Here is a 21712-nt window from a genome sequence, read left to right as displayed (position 1 = left end):
AGAGATGCGTTGGTTTCCCTCTGGCTCTCTAGAATACTTTCCAGCTCTTCTTGCAGTCTGGTCTGGTTTTTAGAGCTCAGTTGCAGTTCAGATTTCAAGACACCTTGCTCTTTTTCCTTCATCACTTTAGCTCCCTCCATCTTTTCAATTAAGGCCCGATGTGCTACTCTGCATTGTGCAAGGCTAGCCAAGGGAGGCCAGGTGGTCCAAACCACAATGACAATCAGAGAGACCATGGACCACAACGCGAGGAGAGCCGTGATCCAGTTACAGGTGTTCTGGGCCAAGTTGGATCTGGCCATCCTGAGAAAGATGATGTAGTAGGACACAGACTACACTGGCCTTCTTTTGTCTGGCGTCGCAGCGAGGAAAGTTTATGTGAAATCAGGGTTGAACCAGCTGCGTTTTGTTCACTGAGGCTGGGCTGCGAGTCTAGAGCTCTGGATGTGAGTGGAAGCTACGTCAGCATATCTACATTGTTATTTTAAGGACCTTATCAGTGCTCTGAGGAATAATTACACATCACTGTTTTAAAAAAACATCCATTATTTCCCTGGAGACATTTCTTCCATGTGCTCATGGCATTGTGGTTCTTAAATCACCGTAAAGCCCCATAATGCCTTAATCAGTATGAGATGAATATGGTGGGATGGACTGACAAAAATGCACCAAAGAGGACAGTTCACCCAAAAATGAACATTCTGTCAGCATTTCCTCACTCATGTCATGTCGTTTCAAACCTGTATGACTTTCTTTCTCCTGTCAAACAAAAAACAATTTGAAAATATTTTTTGGACCCCACTGACTTTCTTTTTTTTTTTTTGACAAAACAGTCAAAACGTTCTTTAAATATAATATTCTTTAAATAAATAACATTCTTCAAAAAGTTTCAAAGCCTTCAAACCACATTTTCACCCATTTACAGCAAAAAGACATTCATGTTTAAAATGACATGAGCAAACAATTACATTATATTTTCATTTTTGGTTGAATTATCCCCATTAAATTAACTTGACGTAATAAATTAATAAAAAAATAAGAAAAACTTAAAAAAAGCACATGTTGATGCCAGAGCCAAAGAAAGACATGCACTGCTGATTTATGTCAACACATATCATGGGAAGTTAAGGGTTCTCAGAATATTCTGCCCTGTGGTTTGAAATTTCAAAGTAAACAGTGGCATCTACAAGACCCCAAAAATCCAAATGTTTATCTGGGTGTTTAACAAAACATGATTATCTTACAATGGAGATGGAAAAACCCTGTTTAGTTAAAACTCTGGAACTTTCAACATCTCTAGACATGTTGAAAATGAAGTTAAAGCGTATATGACAAATACTCAGATTTATAAAACATTACACTTGACCTCCCAGTGCACTCCTCAGCCCACACACACACCTAATAAAGACACCGTGACTGTATTTGTCTTCAATTTGTTTATTTGAATGGACTTTTCTGATATATATATAAATTTGTCGTAAATAAAACAACATAAAAATGGGCACAGTACTGTAATCAAACAGATAAGATTATTGCTATGACTTAACTACAAATGGCCACAACCATTTCCTGTAAGAGATAATGATGCTCATTTGCATATGGAATGTCATACAAAAAAACAGAATGTTTGAAGTGTTTTATGCAAAAGAAAATTGTTAACGGGATAGTTCACCCAAAAATAAAAACTTCCGTCATCATTTACTCATTTACCGTCTAAAACAATTGTGACTTTCATTATATGGACAAAAAATAAACACCAAGACTATATTTTGTGTTCCACAGAAGAAAGAAACACAGGTTTGGTAAATAAATGATTTTTCCTTTTTGAGTGAACCATCCTATTAATTCATATTTATAGATAAGCAGCTTACCAAGTTGATATACATGTACAGCTCATTAAAGACAGCATTTAGGACTTTTATATGTTTAGAAGTCATTCCATTTGTCTCATATCATAAAATTAGAATTTGATTTGCATAGGAAAAGCGGACATGCAGCACAACAAAAGCAACTGCAAAAGCAAAAGCGATTATTCAATTCCTCATAGAGGACTGTGTAGTGCATTACTCCCAATGTACATTAAAATGCTTTGAGTGCTGTAACTGATACTCAAGTCGTAAATAAACTTTTTTTAATTGACCGATCCAGCATGTAGATTTGTGAGGTGGCGAGTGAAAACGCTAAATGTTTGCTTTAGCCGCAACAGACCGGCGTCACATAAGAATACTGCGATGCACAGGCCATTCTTAAAGCATGCACACCCTCACTTAGCCTTTAATGTAAAATAAATTTTTATTTAACTTTTATTCTAAGAGTAACATGAACCCTACAGGCTTACATGAAGCTTATTGCAAAGTTTAATGCTCTATATCTGCCCTGCACATACCAAGCAAAGACATTAAATAGATGTTGCGTTCTGAAAGCAAACAGAGCAGCTCAAGCCATGCTGTTGCTGTGTGTGTCATTTTCAGCTGAAATCGAGCGCACCAGCTCCTCCACCCAGCGCACCTCAGAGACCATCTGCTCAGCTAGCACTTCATAGCGGTTCTCCAACCGACCAAACTTGCGTTTGAGCGCATTGGCCGACAGCATGGCGGCTCGGGTCTCCTCCTGGCTCTGTCTGCGCAGGGCTTGTGCTTTCTGCAGCTCCTGTTTGATCTGACTGAGATCTGCAGCGATGCTTTCGTTCTCCTCCTTGTACCAGCTTTCCTTCTCCTCATAGATGGAGAGCAGAGCGGCCACATCCTCCCCGCAGGAGCGCTGGTTCTTCTCCAGCTCTCGTAGGCCATCCTCAGCCGCGGCTATCTCCTCCATGACCTGCGAGAAGCGCTCGAAATTGATGTAGGTGTTGTTAGGAGGCATGCTGGAGTGGGATTTGATAGTGTACTCCTTCAGACGGGTGGTCTTCAGACGCCTGCGCTCCGGCTTGCGCTCGCTCTCTTCAGGTCGAACGTTACGCCTCTTAATCACCTGTAGGGGACGATGGGATGAGAGCTAGTCAAGCAAAGAACAAATGGTGACAACTCAAAAGTGAGGGAAAGAGAAACATTCGAACCTTGATCCAGGGGTGCTGGAGACTGTCCTCGATTGTCATTCGCTTCCTGAATGTTAAAAGCAAATATTGAATTAAGTATTAATAAACAGTTGAATTATTAAACAATGAAACTTATACCAGTGTTATTTTAGTATTATTCATAGAATTTACTAACATTTTGAATGAGCATTTTCAGTTTTCATTTTAATTTTGTTATATGATTGTTATAAAATATGAATGTGCTTTTGTCATTATTAATTTTCCAATGATCTTAATTTATTTACTTTTAGTAATTTTAATGAATAAACTTTCTATCTTTTATTTATATTTTATTCTATAATTTCTAATAGTTTTAGTAATAACACTGGATTATACTAACTTAGGATCCTTGACCAGCAGTCGGCGAATGAAGTCCTTGGCGAGCTCACTTGTGTTGCTGAAGTACTCTTCATCAAAGTCATAGTTGACAGCTGAAATGTTTGTAAGTGTTTCTTGTTTGGTCTCGCCAAGAAACGGAGAAGCACCACTCAAGCTAAAGAGCATTAATAATGCATTAATATTTGTTAAGCAAAGTAAAATGGTATCACCTGGGTGTGAAAAAGCATGAAATCAATGCAGCCAAACAAGCCATATCCGTGATGATTACTTACAGTATATATGTGATAACTCCAATGCTCCTGCAGCAAAGAAAATCACAAGAAAACCAATTAATTTCAGGCAAAAATTAGCAAGTGAATATTATGCATTCACAATATTTTATATCCATTATTAGCTACGTTTCCATCCAAAGTTGCAAATTTAACAAAATTGGAATATCTATAAAACATTTGCAAATAAAGCCCCAAGAGAACAAAATCATCCATTCCTGGTAAATTGCCGCAAATTTATGTGATAAAATGGAAGTTGCTGCAATCAGGGAAGCCACTGTCTCTCTTTTATCCTACATCATAAATGTCTTGTGCCTCAGAACACACAGACGAAATGCAATAAATGCTGTCATGTTATCGTTACCGAAGCATTTTGAAGACAGAATTTGAAATTTCATTTCAGAATAACTAAAACAACATTGAGATGCTGTGCAATGAAACTGATTTGCTGGTTAGTCCAGCTATCCAATCACATCCTTTGTTGTCATGTTAGTTTAGCAAAGTCACGTTAGTTTTTTTGTTGCGCATTTATACAGTAAATGTGTTTCTATTGTAGTTTATGCGCATGCCACCTAATCAGATAAAAAAATTACCTGACTCACTTGAGCACATATATGTTTTTTTAATGAACATTTTTTAGAATTTATAAGCATCTTGCTGTTTCCATCCAGTGTTTTTTTATGCGATAACATGGCTATTGAAGTTTATGACTCACCACATGTCTGCCTCCAGGCCAAGGGGCTCATAATTTACAATTTCTGGTGCTACAAATGACAAAAGATACGACAAATTAAAATAGGATTCCTAATACACTTATAATAAGTAAGATATAATTCAATGTTATAATAAACTTAGGTTCCCACCAACAAACTCAGGAGTTCCGAAGATGTTTTTAAATTCGTTTCCATCCTTAATCTGATGTGCAATTCCAAAATCTATCAATTTGATTCTGGGGTTCGGCACGTTTTTATCCAGCAGCATTATGTTTTCAGGCTGAAAACAAAGTGCATTCAAGACTTTTGTAGTAAATGTTTCCATGTTAATGAGACACATTTCACCCTTATTTGAAAATTAAAATTTGAAAAAAAACATTTTGATTGATCCAGCATCTACATTAATCAATAGCAAATCTTAAAACATACTAGTGCTCACCTTCAAGTCAAAGTGTGCTATGCGTTTAGAGTGTAGGTAGTAGACTCCATCCAGGATCTGCTTGAGGAACTGCGTGGCCTCCTCCTCGGTCAGCGACTCCTTCTCAGCCAGGAAGTCAAACAGCTCCCCTCCAGACACCAGCTCCAGGATCAGGATCACGTCAGTCTTGTTCTCAAAGATGTCGTGGAGGGTAATAATGTTGCTGTGCTGAATCTCTCGGAGGATGTTCACCTCTCGCTCGATCTCCTCTCGGCTCACGCCCCGTCGACTGGATGATAGCCGTCTCTTCTTGATAAACTTGGCGGCATATTCTGTTCCGGAGCTCTTTTCTTTACATTTACGCACAATGGCAAACTGTCCACTATGAAACGTGTTACAACGGCACACAGATAAAAAAGAAAGGAAAAGAGGAAACAGTGATCATGATGATGTTTTTATAATTTTAATAGTATAGGAAATAAGGACATATTTTGCATATAGATGATATGTATTTGAAATGTCTGCAAAAAAAGCACTACACTGAACGAAAGTTCATACAGTTGTAATCGAAATTATTCAACTCCCACTGCAAATCAGGTTTATTGACAATTTACAGAGTTTTAGCGGTTCGCAGTGAACAAATCAAACAAAAGTTAGTAATTAAAATAACTCAACACAATAAATGTTTCAAGTGGTTTCCCCAAATTAAATGAAGATGCAACTTTTAATGACTTCTGCAATAATTCAAAATTATTAACCCCGCGAATGAAATCCCTCACAAATCTGCAAAACAGGTGTTGTCTTAAGCACATCTTATGCAACTAATCAAGGGCTTCATTAGTTGCACCAGGTGTGCTGGAACTAGAACACATGAAATATCTGAACTGGCTCGGTTTGTTGAGTGTCACATTTGACTGCATGTTATAAATATGGCTAAGTCAAATGATTGGTCCAGAAAGTTAAGAGAAGATATCATCGCCCTTCACAAACAAGGAACAGGATACAAAAAGATAGCGAAGGCACTAAATGTTCCTAGAGACACCGTTGGAAGCATAGTTTGCAAGTTCAAAGTTAAAGGAACAGTGGTTACACTACCTGGACGGGGCAGAAAAAGGAAGCAATCAACGGCTGCAACCAGATTTCTACAGTGGCCATAAGTCACCTGACTTGAACCCCATAGAAAATCTCTGGTGGGATTTGAAGAAGGCGGTTGCACAAACCCAAGAATATTACTGAACTGGAGGCCATTGTTCATGGTCAAGATTCCTCAGAAACGCTGCCATAAGCTGGTGTCTGGTTATACATCTTGTTTGCAGCTGTACTAAGTACAAGCGGTACAAGTACTAAAGATGCATGCTATGAAGGGGTTGAATAATTTTGAGACTGCAGAAGTCATTATAAGTTGCATTTTCAGTTGAATTTGGGGAAACTACTTGAAACATTTGTTGTGTTGAGCTGTTTCAACTACTTTTGTTTGATTTGTTAATTGCAAACAGCTGAAAGACGTTAAATTTTGCCAATAAAACCTGATTTGCAATGAGGGTTGAATAATTTATATTACAACTGTACATTCCACAAAACCAAACTGTAGTAAATTTCTAAAGGTGTAAGAGTAACTCCTTTAGTTAAATGGTACAAATGCTGCATAATGCAACCAATGAGAACTATAAAAGTCTGATAAAATGTTGTGTGGTTAAAGTACTCCTCTGACAGCTCTTCTCTGGCCCATCTGTAGTCTCATTTGCACTACAGCTGCGCTCAGGCTCAGAGAGCGAGCATATTCATTGTAAAGCAGTGATGTCATGCTGCAGCAGCACAGAACAGAAACCTTCACGTCCATATATAGGAAGAAAGGCAGGACTTGATTCAGTGTTTGCAGATGATTAAGTCACTGTGCTGGGGATTTTTAAATTGCAGGACTCTCAAGAGACGTTTGTTTTTATACTGCACTGATAAGCACAAACACTACGTTGCCTTTGCAACTCAATGCCAAACATTATGATGTATTCATTTTACCATATATATCATCTCTTTCATAATTATAGTGCTTAATCAGACATTAAGATCTTAGGCTACTTTTAACCTCAATCTTTTTTTATCCACTATGTGTGAGACCAGGTTAAACTAGTTTTACAGAGTTTTAAGAAGAAAAATGACATTTCTTACCTTCCTAACTCCTCTCCCATTTCATAGCACAGCTCCACATCCTCCTGCCTGAAGCCAGCCATGATTTGCTGACTTCAAATTAATCAATCTGTTAGAAAATGACCGGAAATAGTGCTTGTTAGGACTAGTTTAGTTGCATGGATTTGACTTCATCAGACCACTTTATTGACAATGACTATAAATGGTTTGTAACTGTTCAGAAGAGTGCACATGCTTTGATATTATTTCACAGGATGCTGGATTTTAAACTGACATGGGAATGAGAATTTCCATGTGCAGAGTGTGGACAATCTAGTCCTACTTACGTCATTACCTACAGTCATACACTAGGGTTGCCAGGTTTTTTTTATCTTCCTTTTTTTTTCTTTCTTTATCACGGCCCTTTAACAGCGAATATCTCAGCACCGTAGTGCAGTAGCCTACAAACTCGCTCTAAAATTACATCCCCCGTTAAATCAATCTCATCTTTGCTATAAAACATGTTTCAAGGCTTAATGACTTAATTGGTAAAGACAACTACAACAGCCATTTATTTCAGCTCAGAGGTTAGTTTCATAGCCAAAAAAATACATTTTAATGTGGTTAATGCGGTCATAAAACAAATACGAAATAAGTATACGTTATTACGATAATCCACAAAATATCTAATAAAGCACTGATTTAACGTTAGTCCAGTAGCCATCTGGCTAACTTGTAAAAGAAACGACCAGCAAGCTACGTCTACGTTGACACACGAAACACATTACGGAATAAATTAATAAGATTTTCTATATAATATTAAGAATACTACCTAGAACACTATTATACAATAAATAAACGCTGAGAGTTTGTTTGTTACATACCTCAACGTCGTCGCATTCCTCAGCCAATGGGTATTTTCCGGTTGCTGCGCTCTGGAGAGGCGTGGCTTGTTCAGTGACATCATCGAGACTCCACCGCAGGATGATGTCAACTTGTACCTGTTATTAAGAGTCTGCCAGGTGTGTTAACACACTGATATAAGTTAAAAACTACATGTTTGGGCTTGTTTTGCACTGTTCCTTTGTCAGTGTTACCACAACAGACTCATAACACACATAAAAAGGTGTAAATGAATGAATATATATATATATATATATATATATATATATATATATATATATATATATATATATATATCAGTGTTACACAAGAGAGACATCCAAAGCGTTCATATTTAGGACTATGTGATATGCAAGTCTGTCCAGACATAATCATCTGAAGCATTCCAGACGTTAATAATACTGTGTAATTAAACATTAGCTGCAACATCTCATTAGTTTGATGAAAAAGCACGCAAGACTTTTTGCTCTCCTCAGATAAAATGTGTTCTGCAGAGTCTGGCAAGTTCTGCACATTAAATCAGTGATTAGTCTAGTAAGTCAAAATACACACTATTAACCATAATTTCTCTGGAAATTCTCTTTAAATGTATGTATGTATGCAGCAGGATTCGTGTGTAGTGGGAGACCAGCATTAATCTACTTTTTTTCTTTGATCCTTTTGTAAAAATTGTTTTTCATTCATTCATTCATTCATTCATTCATTCATTCATTCATTCAAACATTGTAATATACTTTAAAATATAATAATATGATAAAATATGATAGGCTAATAACGCAAACATGTAGATCATTAAAATAAAATAAAACAACAAAATTAAGTAACAAAAACAAAGGCCGTGCTCAAGTTCAAGGTGGCAGTCCAAACAGTGAATAGCTATTCTATAGACAAGGCACAGTTAATTTCAAGAGTGAACAGAGAAGTGACGTCGATGCATAAGTTTGAAGTTCAATGTTTGAAAATGCTATATCCAGCACAAATGGAAATTTTAGGCAGGGCGAAGTATATTAAGCAATTTCCTTACATGTGGCAGTGGCACATACTTTTTCAATCTGTCAAACAAAAAAAGAACGAATTTGTTATTGAAAAATGTCTATATGTATTATGCAGCCTAGGTTTAAGTCAGTACGCCTACGTACATTAACCGGAGGAAATAATGTTTCCAAGGAATGACAAATTTTGGACTTTATGAAGTGAAGGCGGGACCACAATTTGATTGACTAGAGTGAAAGCCAATAGTCCAATAGTGGACGTTCGGAAGTAGATAAAGGGAGCCAATCGGCAACGTACTGCAAAATGTGGGCGGGGTATGTTTAAACAGCTGATAGTTGAGTCTGCGGAGGGCAGTGCGGATGGGGGAGACGACAACAATATTCAGGCATCATGAGATTTTTGTCAAGTCTTCTTTGGGCAGCTCTTTTGTTCAAACAGGTAAGACGCAAGAAGACACAAAATAACCTGTTTGCTTTTTGGTGGGTTTTTCAACAGGATTGTACCCAGTTTTTAATTTGTTTACCGATGGTTACTGACTAAGTTACATGCTATGTACGATTAGCTTTAGGTGGACGTCAGTAGGGATGTGCTCGTGCATGTTTGGGGCCCGCGCGGCCGAGTCCTCTCGCACTCCTGTTGACATGACACTGTTACCGCGAAACAAATATACAACACTGATCAAACGAGCGATCAAACTGTCATTTGTGCTGGATAAATAATGGCAAACCTTTGTTTTAATGTGGTTATTTATTTTGCAAACAGTGAGACTGTACACTGGAAATGTCAGTAATTTTCCAGAAGACGAACGTAAACATGCTACATCAAAACCCATTTAGTTGGTAAACCGTAAGTTACCTTACCATATACCTTACCAAAATTATATTAAATTAGATGTAAAAAGTATGATTTTTTTTAATGTAGTGTATTATTTTTTTCTTAATAGTTATGCACATTTGAGTATTATGTTCATTCCATTTAATGTTATTAGAATTTTAGTGTCATGTGTAAACGTGATGGTGTATCGTGTTTGTGTGGGTCACAATGAGCTCTGTCTTCATGTAATTATTGTCCAGTTGCTGGAAAAGCTAATTATGATGATCTGTAACTCATCATATAGCCTTTTCTCATACTACCTGTGTTATTATCAGTCCATTTTACAGTAACAAATTCCTGAATAGTGTAATATATTAAGAAACATCTCAGTAACACTAAAGCAAAAGCAACACCATTTCTAAATGTGGTCCTGCAATTTATTTGAAAGTCAAACTTTTTGTAATAAGAATTCATAATTCACTGTGCATTTCGCTTTATGAATGGTTAATGCAAGTTCATGTCACCTCTCATGTCACCCTCAGACTTTTACACATTTCTTTCCTATTGTCAGTTTTTCCTTCAGCAGGGAGGAAAAGCACAAACCCATTAACCAATAACCTGAGCTGTATCCATTCTGATTCACAGGTTTTAGGTGAATATGGCATGGCACATTTCAGCGATCAGGGGAAGAGTGAAGGCAAAGATTACTGCATATTCTTCAACTCTCAGTGGGCTCGACTACCTCAGGACCTCAGTAAAGCAGTTAGTAGCAATTTACATTTTACACACACGCATACACACACAGATTCAGATTGTAATGATTTCATGATAAAAGGCCTCATTCCCAACAGAAACCCCTGCTGTATCTGAAATTGCAGCGTACAATTTATCATCACAGTGCTGGCACTCATTCATCCTTTACTGTTTTTTCAGGCACGCCTGCAGACTTACGATCTCACCACCTCTGTCCTGTGCTCCCCCTCTGATGTACCCGAGGGTGGCTTCCCAAACAGCATCCCAATGGTGATGAGAGGAAATTGCACTTTCTATGAAAAAGTCAGATTGGCCCAGATCAATGGTGCCAAGGGACTACTGATCGTCAGCAAAGATAGACTGGTAAGACTATAACACCATTAATGTCATTAAAACATTTTCACAGGAGTCACACTAAGCTTGTTTGACATGCTTTACAGACTCCACCCTCAGGCAACAAGTCCCAGTATGAGGAGATAGGCATCCCAGTGGCCTTGCTAAGCTATAAAGACATGCTGGACATCAGTAAGGTAATTTTTCATTAGAGCAGGTTGTCTTTGGACTGAAATTGCTCAATCAAAATCACTTCAACACACATCACATTGAAATTACAAAGGCAATAAAAGTTTAAGGCATTCATTTCTCTCTTATTTCTGTTTGTAGACGTTTGGGGAGAAACGGCAGGTGGCCATGTATGCGCCCAATGAACCGGTGGTGGACTACAACATGGTGCTCATCTTTCTGATGGCAGTGGGCACAGTGGCTGTCGGAGGATATTGGGCTGGCAGCAGGGACATTAAAAAGTAAGAATTGTGCCCTTGTAACATTGTGAGCCCTTGAGGCACAGGTTGCAAGATAAATAAGTAATAAAGCTGACAGCCTGCAGAGTTTATTCAACTAAACCCACATATGTGTGCCGACAGACGTTACATGAAGCACAAAAGGGACGACGGTGCCGAGAAACAAGACGAGGAGATCGTTGACGTCACCCCCATCATGATTTGTGTGTTTGTGGTCATGTGCTGTTCTATGCTGGTGCTCTTATATTTCTTCTATGATCAATTGGGTAAATAAATAAGTATTACCGTTTTTCAACAAACTGTGTGTACTTCGCTTGAACTTGATGATTTGATTTATTCCTCTGTATTTCTCTCACAGTGTATATGACTATAGCGACGTTCTGTCTGGCATCTGCCGTCGGTCTGTATAGCTGTCTTTGGCCTTTTGTCCGAAGACTACCATTTGGGAAATGCAGGTCAGAGATGTGCATGAGAAAGACAAGATAAGATTATTTCCTTTTAGCCTTGTATTGAAGGAGATGCTTTGTGTGTTGACAGGATACCTGAGAATAACTTGCCATATTGCCACAAGCGGCCACAGGTGCGCATGCTGGTCCTTTCAGCCTTCTGCATAGGAGTCAGCGTCACTTGGGGAGTTTTCCGCAACGAAGACCAGTAAGAGTAGTGAAAACCACTTTAGGTCTTGAGACTCTTGACACTTTCGGCACTATAACGGATGGTATCTGATGAAAAATCATGTTCCCTAGGTGGGCGTGGATACTTCAGGATGCGTTAGGCATCGCTTTCTGTCTCTACATGCTGAAAACAATCAGGCTGCCTACTTTCAAGGTGAGTTTAAAATGCTGACGATTTCCTTAGCGTGTGGAGGTGATGCAATTCCTATTGATTTTTCTTCTCATTGTAGGCCTGCACTCTGCTGCTGGTCGTGCTGTTCGTGTATGACGTGTTTTTTGTTTTCATAACACCACTCTTAACTGAGGTACAATGCTCTTCTTAGTTTCGTTTTTATAATTTATTCAGAATAGAATTTTTTATTCTTTGGCAACCATTTGTTTATTGTTCCATGCAGAGTGGGGAAAGTATCATGGTCGAGGTGGCGGCTGGTCCCTCTGATTCCTCTACTCATGAAAAGGTAGGATGGTGTTTTTTTTGTGATAAATGTAAATACGTTTTTGTTTTATTTTGTGGTGTCAATTTTAGCATCTTTGTCTTCATTAGCTTCCCATGGTGCTGAAAGTGCCCAGGTTAAATTCGTCTCCTCTGGTCCTGTGTGACCGGCCCTTCTCTCTCCTGGGCTTTGGGGATATCTTGGTACCAGGTAACGTCACTACTGTTGTTGCATCAGCTGCATGATGAACAGATTTTCAGGGTTCATGGAAAGAAAGTGATGATGCACTAAAATGAATTTTTTACCAAAACTGAAATTGAATTGTCATGTAGGCAAAAATTCAGGTCATTGAACTTGGTAAGAAATTAAATGTTTTCAGGTGAGAAATTAAACTAGTTGTGGGAAATTTCTTTGCAGCAAGCCACCTCGCGATATTTTAAGCCAAAATAATTTTACATACTTTATGGTTTCTTTGTTTTTAAGAAAAGTTACTGAAATCAAACTCTGCCTCTACATCCTTCTGTTTTTCTTTTCTTCATTTTAGTCATATTGATAAGGACCATAAAAATGTCCTTTTCATTTTGTTTCCTCAGGTTTGCTTGTAGCGTATTGTCACAGATTTGACATTCTCATGCAGACTTCTCGAATATACTTTCTGGCCTGCACTATTGGTAAGCCATTGACAACCTTTTAAATTCAGATATGTTCAATGTGGTAATACACTGACTGACATGCTGTAGAGCAGTATTTCTACTTTCATGCTTTTGTTTAGTTATTTGGTATCATTGAAAGATTGTGAATGTGATCTCTGTTTGTTTAGGCTACGGCATTGGTCTTCTCATCACATTTGTGGCTCTGGCTCTGATGCAGATGGGTCAGCCTGCCCTCTTATACCTGGTGCCTTGCACGCTTCTCACCAGCCTTGCGGTGGCACTGTGGCGCAAGGAGTTGCCTTTGTTCTGGACAGGAAGTGGATTTGTGGTGAATACCAGTTTGATATGAGTGCCTTCTACGATCGGAAAAGTTCTAGGGTTATGTACAGTTACTAGAATTACAGTTGAGTAAAACCACCCACGTGTTTTTGTTACGCTCTTATTTTGCTCTCTTTTTTTACTGTGGGTGTCTTCTTTTTATTAAAGGAGGGGTTTGGTGTCAACCTGTACCTTAAGATTAAAATGATCATTTCCAATATGTATAATTGTTCTTAAAGGGTTAGTTCACCCAAAAATGAAAATTCTGTCATCAATCACTCACTCAAACGTCGTTCCAAACCCGTAAGACTTCAAATCAGACAAAATGACAAAGGTACAAGAATGTGTACTTAACGGCTATAGTGAGGGAAAGAACTACAATCCCCTGAAGCATTGCAAACAGCATAATCAAATTAAAAATGGATGATTACATATTTAAAAACAACATATTTGAAGTCTAATGCAAAATATGTATATACAGCTCTGGAAAAAATTAAGAGCCACTGCAAAATTATCAGTTTCTCTGGTTTTACTATTTATAGTGGTCCTAACCACTGATCTATATAATATATAATGTGCTGCCGTCGCATCATCCAAGTGGATGCTGCACACTGGTGGTGGTTGAGGAGAGACCCCTGACATGATTGTAAAGTGCTTTGGGTGTACAGTAGTACATATGAAAGCGCTATATAAATGCCTCAGTCATTCATTCATTCATTCATTCATTTAGAGCATTTATTTGCAGAAAATGACAACTGGTCAAAATAACAAAAAAGATGCAGTGTTGTCAGACCACAAATAATGGAAAGAAAACAAGTTCATATTCATTTTTAAACAACACAATACAATTTTTTTTTTTAACTTAGGAAGAGTTCATAAATCAATATTTGGTGGAATAACCCTGATTTTCAATCACAGCTTTCATACGTCTTGGCATGCTCTCTCCACCAGTCTTTCACATTGATGTTGGGTGACTTTATGCCACTCCTGGTGCAAAAGTTCAAGCAGCTCGGCTTTGTTTGATGGCTTTTGACCATGGTTCTTTGTTACGTCTTTGTTCTTTGTCCAGATGTTATAATGGACTACAAGTTTAGTCTTCCGCCACATGCGCTCTGCTTTTCTGCATTGTCTTTTCATATTTTGCCCTGCTGTTGAGTTTCTCCAAGGTGCTTTTTGTCTGCCACTCTTCTTCCTGACTTTCACAGGAGCAATATCATCAATTACACTTTTAACTTTTGAGTTAAAAGAATCAAGGAGAAAATCAAGTGTCAGCAGATATGCTTGGTGTTAAAGATATAGCCTTCATAAATAGTACACTAGTGTTCTCATTTAAGCATCTCTTCTTGACAGACACAGATCTAGCTTCAATGGCAGGGAGAGATCAATATATCAAAGAAAATACAGAAATGATCAGACAGTGCTACATCCTTAATAACAATCGATGAAATGTTTAGACCCTTACTGATAAGTAAACCTAGAGTGTGTCCATGATTGTGTGTGGGTCCATGTACATGCTGAGTCAGATCAAAAGTTTTTAAAATTTCTTTTGCCATATTGGTTTCTGCATTATCTATGTGAATGTTAAAATCTCCAAAAATGGCAAAACAGTCAAACTCTGAGGTAATTGTTGATAACAGTTCTGTAAAGTCCTCAGCAAAGCCTGGAGAGTATTTTGGAGGCCTGTAAATAATAAGTAAAATGCGTGTAGCACCTTTTAACACAATACCCAGATATTCGAAAGACTGGTAATTCCCAAATGATATTTGCTTGCATTGATAGACATCTTTAAAAAGAGCAGCTAAACCCCTACCTCTCCTAACAGCTCTGCAGACACTCATAAAAGTAAAGTTAGGAGGGGCTGCTTCATTGAGGATTGTTGCACTGCAGCTGTCTTCTAGTTTCATTTAGAAACATAAAATCTAGGTTGTTTGTGGTTAAGTCGTTGACTAGAAGTGATTTTAGTTTTGGTGTGTGTAAGGCCCGCTATATTGGTCCAATTGCCGGTTCGCCAATACACGGGGAAGGTATCACGTGTTACTGTCCTTTTCTCATACAAAGTATTGGTTGGTTAAATTTGTAATATATTAATCATATATTACTCGTTTATTTCATCTGACTCCATAAATGAAAGGTTTTAATAATATCTGTGCCTCACTAAAAGTGAGCTAATGTTTGACTATTCCGTTTAACTCTTCAATGAAAATAATGTCAAAGTCAGTTAGAATAATCAAATGTAACAATTTATTATGTCAGGTAAATGTATCATGCCAATTTCATAATCAATTCAAAGATAATCGATACAAAACATCAAATGCTCTGGAATAGAGAGAAGATGCAAACCCAACTTTAAAGTCGGCATGAAACGGAAGTTGAGATTGTAATTTTTTTCTTGTTGTGACGTATATCCGAGTGAAATGGCTTCTGAAATTAGAAAAAAATGTAGGGCGGGGCTTGATTTCGTCCTTCGGGAATTGATTGGATCATTGGAGGTTGGGCGTTGCAAACAAAATGGAGGCAGATTTGAATGCCAGTTTACATTCAGTTGTGGAGGATTTCTCTCCACTGGACTCCCCACCGTTACCCTCCCATGAAGGATTTTTTATTTTATTTTATTATTCCCGCGAACCAAGATAAGTCAAGTTATCAGCCTTATTAGACATTCTCTGTTATCAGTCAAGTTCACCCTTGAGAGCATCTCGATAGCCGCACCCTCATCAGCTCTGGCCGCACCCTTTCGCCATGGCACGTGACCGAAAGAGAAGAGAGGTCGTTTCGAGGGGGGAGGGAAGGTTTAATGTATTTGATTAAAGATTATAAGGGTACATGAATTTTAAAAAAATAATGAAGTGCACAGATAAATCATTTATAATAAACACTACAATATTACATATAAAAAGAAGATTTGTCAAATTTGATTTCATGCCGACTTTAAGAAATACGTGAGGCTGAGAGATCTCACTCCCAGCCTCACGGGCCGATCTGAAGTGCAGAAAAGGCCCCGAACTCTCTGCTGCATCTCCTTATATACACAAACCTTTCACAAGGAAACATGTACTAACAAAAGAAATTTGCATGCAGTGGTCGCACCTTCATGGGTGTGACCATTTGCTTGAGAGACCACCTTCCTTTGTAAGTCAGTTATCCATAAACTCTTAAAAACCTTATTACCTTTTGTTTTACTTATTTGGAAAGAGACATTTGTACCAGTCGCTCTGTGACATTTTAAATGATACCAAACATGAAAACACTCTGTGATAATCATTCACATTAAACTATACATTTTCTTGGGTGAATTCAGGTGATCATCTGAGAGAGAGAGGGGGTGAGGGGAGAGGGAAAGAAATGTAGATGAAGATGATTCGTAGGTGAGACTTTCGTCTCGATGGTGCATGAGGGCTAGTTCAAATGGTAATTTCCAGAGAGGTCCTTTGTCCTCTCAGGGTCTGTGTGCTCCCCACTCCAGACTGTCCGGCATTTCTCAATTCTTACATGTGTAATATGCACCAGATTAGTTGGGTTTGCTGTATGGCTTTTGAAAGCCTTAGACTTTCTATCATGTAATAGAACATCAATAGAGAAAGATACAGGCACACTGGGTTCCCGCTTGTTCTGTAAACATTTGAGAAAGTTACTGTTATCGTAGCGGGGACCCGACACATATCACTGAGAGCTGGTATCAGTTGTTTTTGGTTCACCTCGAGCAGATGGAGGAGGGTGTGGGCCCTGGCATCGTGGCAGAGGCCGAAGAGCTCTCACAGGAGGAGGGGGAGGGCGAGCTGGGCCCGCAGGCTTTGGTGGTTGCGGGGCCTGATGTTGTTTGGTTGATATCTGGGGGCTCGCAGCAAAAGAGTGGTATAGTTTGGTTCCAGCATACACCAGTTCTTCCATTTTCTCTGAGAAGCACAGAAGTGGAGATGCTGGAGAGAGGGATAGCGTGTCTGGTGAGAGGGGCTGTTGCTCTGGTGTTATCGGTGGCTGTAATATGCTGTCCTGGCTGTTTTCCAGGAAGTCGTCCTTGGGTGCTGAATCTTGGAGCAGTTCTAATATGTCACAGTCTGTCTGTGGTGAGATCTGTGGGCAGGGCTCAGCTGAGATTGTGTCCGTGAGAAGAGGTTGTTGTGGCTGCATGGTGTTATCATTGCCCTTGTGTGATTTGTCAACCGCATGTCCATTCAGGTGGACTTCACAAAGACAAATCTGCCCGATTCCAGCCCCGGTGAAGCACCCCCAGATCACCACCGATCCTCCACCAAATTTCACAGTGGGTGCGAGACAATGTGGCTTGTAGGCCTCTCCAGGTCTCCTTCTAACCATTAGACGACCAGGTGTTGGACAAAGCAGAAAATTGGACTCATCAGAGTAGGTGACCTTACTCCAGTCCTCTACAGTCCAAACCTCAGCCTGGCTCTTCTTTGCTTCTCCTTGATGAAGGGTTTTTTTTCTAGCTTTGCACGACTTCAGCCCTGCCCCCAGGAGCCTGTTTCCAACCGTCCTCGCCGTGCACTTCACCCCAGCTGCTGTTTACCATTCTTTTTGTAGGTCACTTGATGTCATCCTACGGTTGTTGAGTGACATTCGAATGAGTTGGCGGCCATCCCGGTCAGTGGAGAGTTGTTTTCGCCCTCTGCCGGTCTATAGCTTTGTTGTCCCCAATGTCTGCTGCTTGAAATCTTTGACATTTTATGGATGGAAGCAACCGGACGCTCACTGTATCCCTCTGCCAGTAAAGCCAGAATCAAACCCTTCTTTTCCTCATTCAAAACTTTCCATCAACTCTTTTGATTATATTTAACTCTTTTCTGAACTCTTCCTAAGTTAAAACATTAGTATTGTGTTGTTTAAAAATTAATATGAACTTATTTTCTTTCCATTATTCGAGGTCTGACAACACTGCATCTTTTTTGTTATTTTGACCAGTTGTTGTTTTCTGCAAATAACTTATGACAATATTCTTATTTGGAATTTGGGAGAAATGTTGTCAGTAGTTTACAGAATAAAACAAAAATGTTAATTTTACCCAAACACATACCTATAAATAGTAAAATGGGTATAAAGAAACATTTAAGTATTTTGAGAGCTTAGAAAGATCGACTCGATTACATCATTCACAGTGCTTCATGGGAGTTGGCGGAGCTAAAGAGCTATTTTGGCACGTCGCTTTTTTCAACTCACTGATTGGTGTCATTTTCTGTACAGCATCATGGGTAATGTAGTTTTTACTCATCATATAAAGCAATACTGTCTCTTCAGAAGACTTGAATTAAACCGATCAATTAATATCGATTTCTTTTACAATCTTTTTTTTGAATGTTTTGAAGCATCAAAATTTTGGGTGAATAGACTTTCAATGGGACAGAAATGTAGATATCTTCATTTGTGTTCCGAAGTCTCACAGGTTTGGAACGACATGAGAGAGGAATTGAATTGAATTGAATAGAATTTTTGGATGAATCAATCCGTGATCACACAATCATCCATTCACATTCTTTGATTTCACAGGCATTTGTTTAAAGATGCTTAGAAACGTCTGTGGCGTAGATCCCAGAGATCCTAAACTCTACCTTCTGTATAAAAGATTTTACAGGGATTTTGAAGGCTTTAGACAAATGCCTGTTAGACTGAATTTATTAAATCCAAATTTAGTTTCGCTCTAAACCACAGTAACAGGAAATGCTGTGCTACAGACTGATATACACAAGTTTAAACCACTGTTTAACTGTCACTATGGGTTGATAAACACCAGATCTCTCCTTTTAGGTCTGGTAAGAGATCTGTGTGCCGGAAGAGGGCTTATGTTAAATTTCCTCAGCTCTTTAGCTAACAGTGCTTATGCTTTTAATCTAATAATCGGCCTGGAGATTGGTTGGTCTTGAGTTGATCTATGGTGATTTTCTGTATGATGTAGAGAAGAATCTGATCCTTGTCAGGAGTGTTTGCTCCTTCACTAAAGCCCTATTCGGATGGTAATAGTTTCTTATGGGTTAATAATTCTTATGGGTCCTTCGAACAAGTAAATCCGTCATTCACTTGTCCAAGTAAAACAATTGCTTGTCCAGTGTTGTAAATATAATTTATTCTGAAGTAATATTCTCATCAGTGTTCAGTCAGCTTTGACATATTTAAATCTGCATATTTATGATATTTTGCATATTGATGCATATTTTAACCTTTTATAAAGAGCTTTTTTCCCTAACAGTTTTAAATATATGCTTCATATATACCACGTGAGCAGTGCGATCGTGGGCTCGTAGGATGACAAAACTCGCTACTCCACAGTCAATAAATCGCCATGAGTTTTATCTCTGAGGTGCCATGCAAATGTATTTTTAACGACGTCCACACGAGAAACGATTACCATCCGAATAGGGCTTTAGTCATAGATCAGAAACCATTTTCTCATTCTTACTTCTCAGCGAAGTGATTCTTTAACATTATTCTTCTGCTTTAAATTCCAGTAAGTCAAGTAAGTGTCTTATTCTCACCAAGGCTGCATTTATTTGATCAAAAACACAGGAAACCTTACAATTTTTTTTCTATTTTAATATATTTTAACATGTAATTTATTCCTGTGATGACAAAGCTGAATTTTCAGCATTTCTCCAGTCTTCAGTGTCACATGATCCTTCAGAAATCATTCTAATATGCTGATTTGCTGCTCAAGAAACATTTCTTATTATTATCAATATTGAAAAAGTTGTGCTGTTTCATATATTTGTGGAAATATTTGATGAATAGAAAAGTTAATCATTTATTTGAAATAGAAATCTTTTAACGTTATAAATGTCGTGCCTTTGATGAATTTCTTTGGAAAAAAAAATCTTACTGACCTCAAACTTTTATGAAATGTACATATATAAATTATTTATGAATCAAAATTAAAGTTTTACTTTTCTGTCTCTCTCTTATCTCTTCCTCAGCCTCCTCCAATTGTGATGGAACAAATCAACTGTACTCAAACCCCAGGACCGTCCACAGATGAACCCCAGTCCAATCCGGAGCCGCCAGACTCTGAAACGACCAATCAGAGTGAGGACCCTCCTCCACCAGCCCACGTGGAAGTTCCGCATCTTACAGATGCATCGACTTAATAAAAACAAAAGACTGGAAGGATGCTAATTTCTTTTTCATTTTTTGAAGTCAGTTATATATCTGACCATATATGTAATATAGACTTGAGCAGTATGAATCTCAGTGCACTTGTTTTAAGCGTTTGAAATAATAGTCTGTTTAAACCTAAAACACGAGGAGGAGACACACCACCTGCTGTGCTTCATCCAACTTGTTTCAAGTTTTACGTTTGATGGTATTAGGAGAGCGTCGAAGGGACAGCTTTAATCTTCTTCACAAGGATTTCAACTCTGTGTTCATTTTGTTCTCTCTCTTCTTTTTGTTTGTAAATAGACTGTAAAAACACTATTTCAGTAAATGAAACAAAGTGCAGCTAGACATTTTAAAACAAATGTCCAGAAAATTCAAGACCGCTTACAAAAAAAAACAAAAAAAAATTCTATTTGGCTTCCAGTTGATAATGCATTAGTGACGGGTTCTTGTCACAACAGCATCACATCCTTTAAAATACGGTGCTAATAAGGACCGAATGAGCCAAAGGCTTCGGGAATAATGATTTATTAGTTTCATCCCTAGTTCTGAGATGCGAATGCTGTGGATTGAGATTGTTAATAGTTTATATTACGCTATGCTGTATAATTAAGAGCAGTACTGTTATACATGGCCACATTATTGAACAAAAACATCCTTATTGGTTTGGAATGTGACTTCGACTTTAGTTGCATTGATATAGATCATATTCATATGCTCATGGCTTATTTAAAAGTATTGTATTTAGAATTTGCTGTTTACTTGATGGAAGGGATATGAGGTCTTTAAATAAAAACTGAAGTGCATTTTTAAAGGATACTTTCCTGCCCATCTGTTGAGTGACAGTCCTTCTGTTTTATAGTAGGAATTTTGTATTCATGGTACTTTTTTTTAAAAGTTGTTTTTCCAGTGTAAAGCACTGATATGTATTTGTGTATGATTTAACAATCTGAAGTTACATGGAGTTTATTTAAGAAGTTTATGTTGTGCTGTTGTCTCATTGAAATCTTTTTGACTTGGGTACACCATGATCACGTGGAATAACTGGGACAAGTTGTAATCAAGTTCTGTCCATTTATTAATACTCCTGCAGTATTGATAAATCAACAGATCAACATATGCTGTAAAAGTCTGATTTTGAAAAGTTGTTGAAGAGTGCATACATTAAAGGAATAATGCATTGTGTTATAAACTGTGTATTGTGGTGTTTTAATGTGACAGCACTTGCAAAATACTAAGTATGATTACTGGCAAGAACGTGTTGTAAAATACTATTCATGAGCTCTTGGGCATTTTCCACCCACATCAAAAAGTGTTTGGTAAAGTGTAATAGTATA

At 38.1% G+C, this 21712-nt stretch overlaps 2 protein-coding genes across 3 annotated transcripts; one reads left to right on the top strand and one right to left on the bottom strand.

The window, feature by feature from the left end:
- Nucleotides 1–1418: 1418 nt before the first annotated feature.
- dapk3 (death-associated protein kinase 3) lies at nucleotides 1419–7949 on the bottom strand. Its single transcript, XM_081375183.1, has 9 exons — nucleotides 7821–7949; nucleotides 6979–7066; nucleotides 4834–5194; nucleotides 4545–4674; nucleotides 4397–4445; nucleotides 3685–3711; nucleotides 3414–3566; nucleotides 3056–3101; nucleotides 1419–2970 (listed from the first exon to the last, which is right to left on the bottom strand). The coding sequence occupies exons 2-9, from the start codon at nucleotides 7038–7040 to the stop codon at nucleotides 2437–2439; spliced, it is 1362 nt and encodes a 453-aa protein (XP_081231309.1). The 5' UTR covers nucleotides 7041–7066; nucleotides 7821–7949; the 3' UTR covers nucleotides 1419–2436.
- A 1178-nt stretch (nucleotides 7950–9127) lies between these two features.
- Nucleotides 9128–21564, top strand: sppl2 (signal peptide peptidase-like 2). Of its 2 annotated transcripts, none has more exons than XM_081374520.1 (15): nucleotides 9128–9270; nucleotides 10291–10407; nucleotides 10579–10761; nucleotides 10839–10928; nucleotides 11062–11201; nucleotides 11322–11464; nucleotides 11557–11653; nucleotides 11736–11852; nucleotides 11945–12026; nucleotides 12103–12177; nucleotides 12268–12330; nucleotides 12417–12516; nucleotides 12900–12977; nucleotides 13127–13287; nucleotides 20195–21564. In XM_081374520.1, the coding sequence occupies exons 1-15, from the start codon at nucleotides 9223–9225 to the stop codon at nucleotides 20363–20365; spliced, it is 1665 nt and encodes a 554-aa protein (XP_081230646.1). In that variant the 5' UTR covers nucleotides 9128–9222; the 3' UTR covers nucleotides 20366–21564. The 2 variants fall into 2 exon arrangements, 1 of the variants encoding a protein (XP_081230646.1); XR_014030780.1 differs by having other exon boundaries at nucleotides 9138–9270; nucleotides 13127–13362.
- The last annotated feature ends 148 nt before the right edge of the window (nucleotides 21565–21712 follow it).

This window comes from Scardinius erythrophthalmus, assembly GCF_964197995.2.
Source record: "Scardinius erythrophthalmus genome assembly, chromosome: 9".
NCBI lineage: Eukaryota > Metazoa > Chordata > Actinopteri > Cypriniformes > Leuciscidae > Scardinius > Scardinius erythrophthalmus.
This window is presented reverse-complemented; position numbering and strand designations above follow the sequence as displayed.

What these genes read in the sequence shown, in the direction of transcription:
- dapk3 (XM_081375183.1), bottom strand. Translation starts at nt 7,040, where the DNA reads ATGGCTGGCTTCAGGCAGGAGGATGTGGAGCTGTGCTATGAAATGGGA. An exon ending in ATGGGAGAGGAGTTAGGAAG is followed by an intron (nt 5,195 to 6,978) that starts GTAAGAAATGTC and finishes CACGTTTCATAG; the next exon opens with TGGACAGTTTGCCATTGTGC. An exon ending in GGCCTGGAGGCAGACATGTG is followed by an intron (nt 3,712 to 4,396) that starts GTGAGTCATAAA and finishes TCTTTGCTGCAG; the next exon opens with GAGCATTGGAGTTATCACAT.
- sppl2 (XM_081374520.1), top strand. Translation starts at nt 9,223, where the DNA reads ATGAGATTTTTGTCAAGTCTTCTTTGGGCAGCTCTTTTGTTCAAACAG. An exon ending in CTCAGGACCTCAGTAAAGCA is followed by an intron (nt 10,408 to 10,578) that starts GTTAGTAGCAAT and finishes CTGTTTTTTCAG; the next exon opens with GCACGCCTGCAGACTTACGA. An exon ending in TCAGGCTGCCTACTTTCAAG is followed by an intron (nt 12,027 to 12,102) that starts GTGAGTTTAAAA and finishes TTCTCATTGTAG; the next exon opens with GCCTGCACTCTGCTGCTGGT.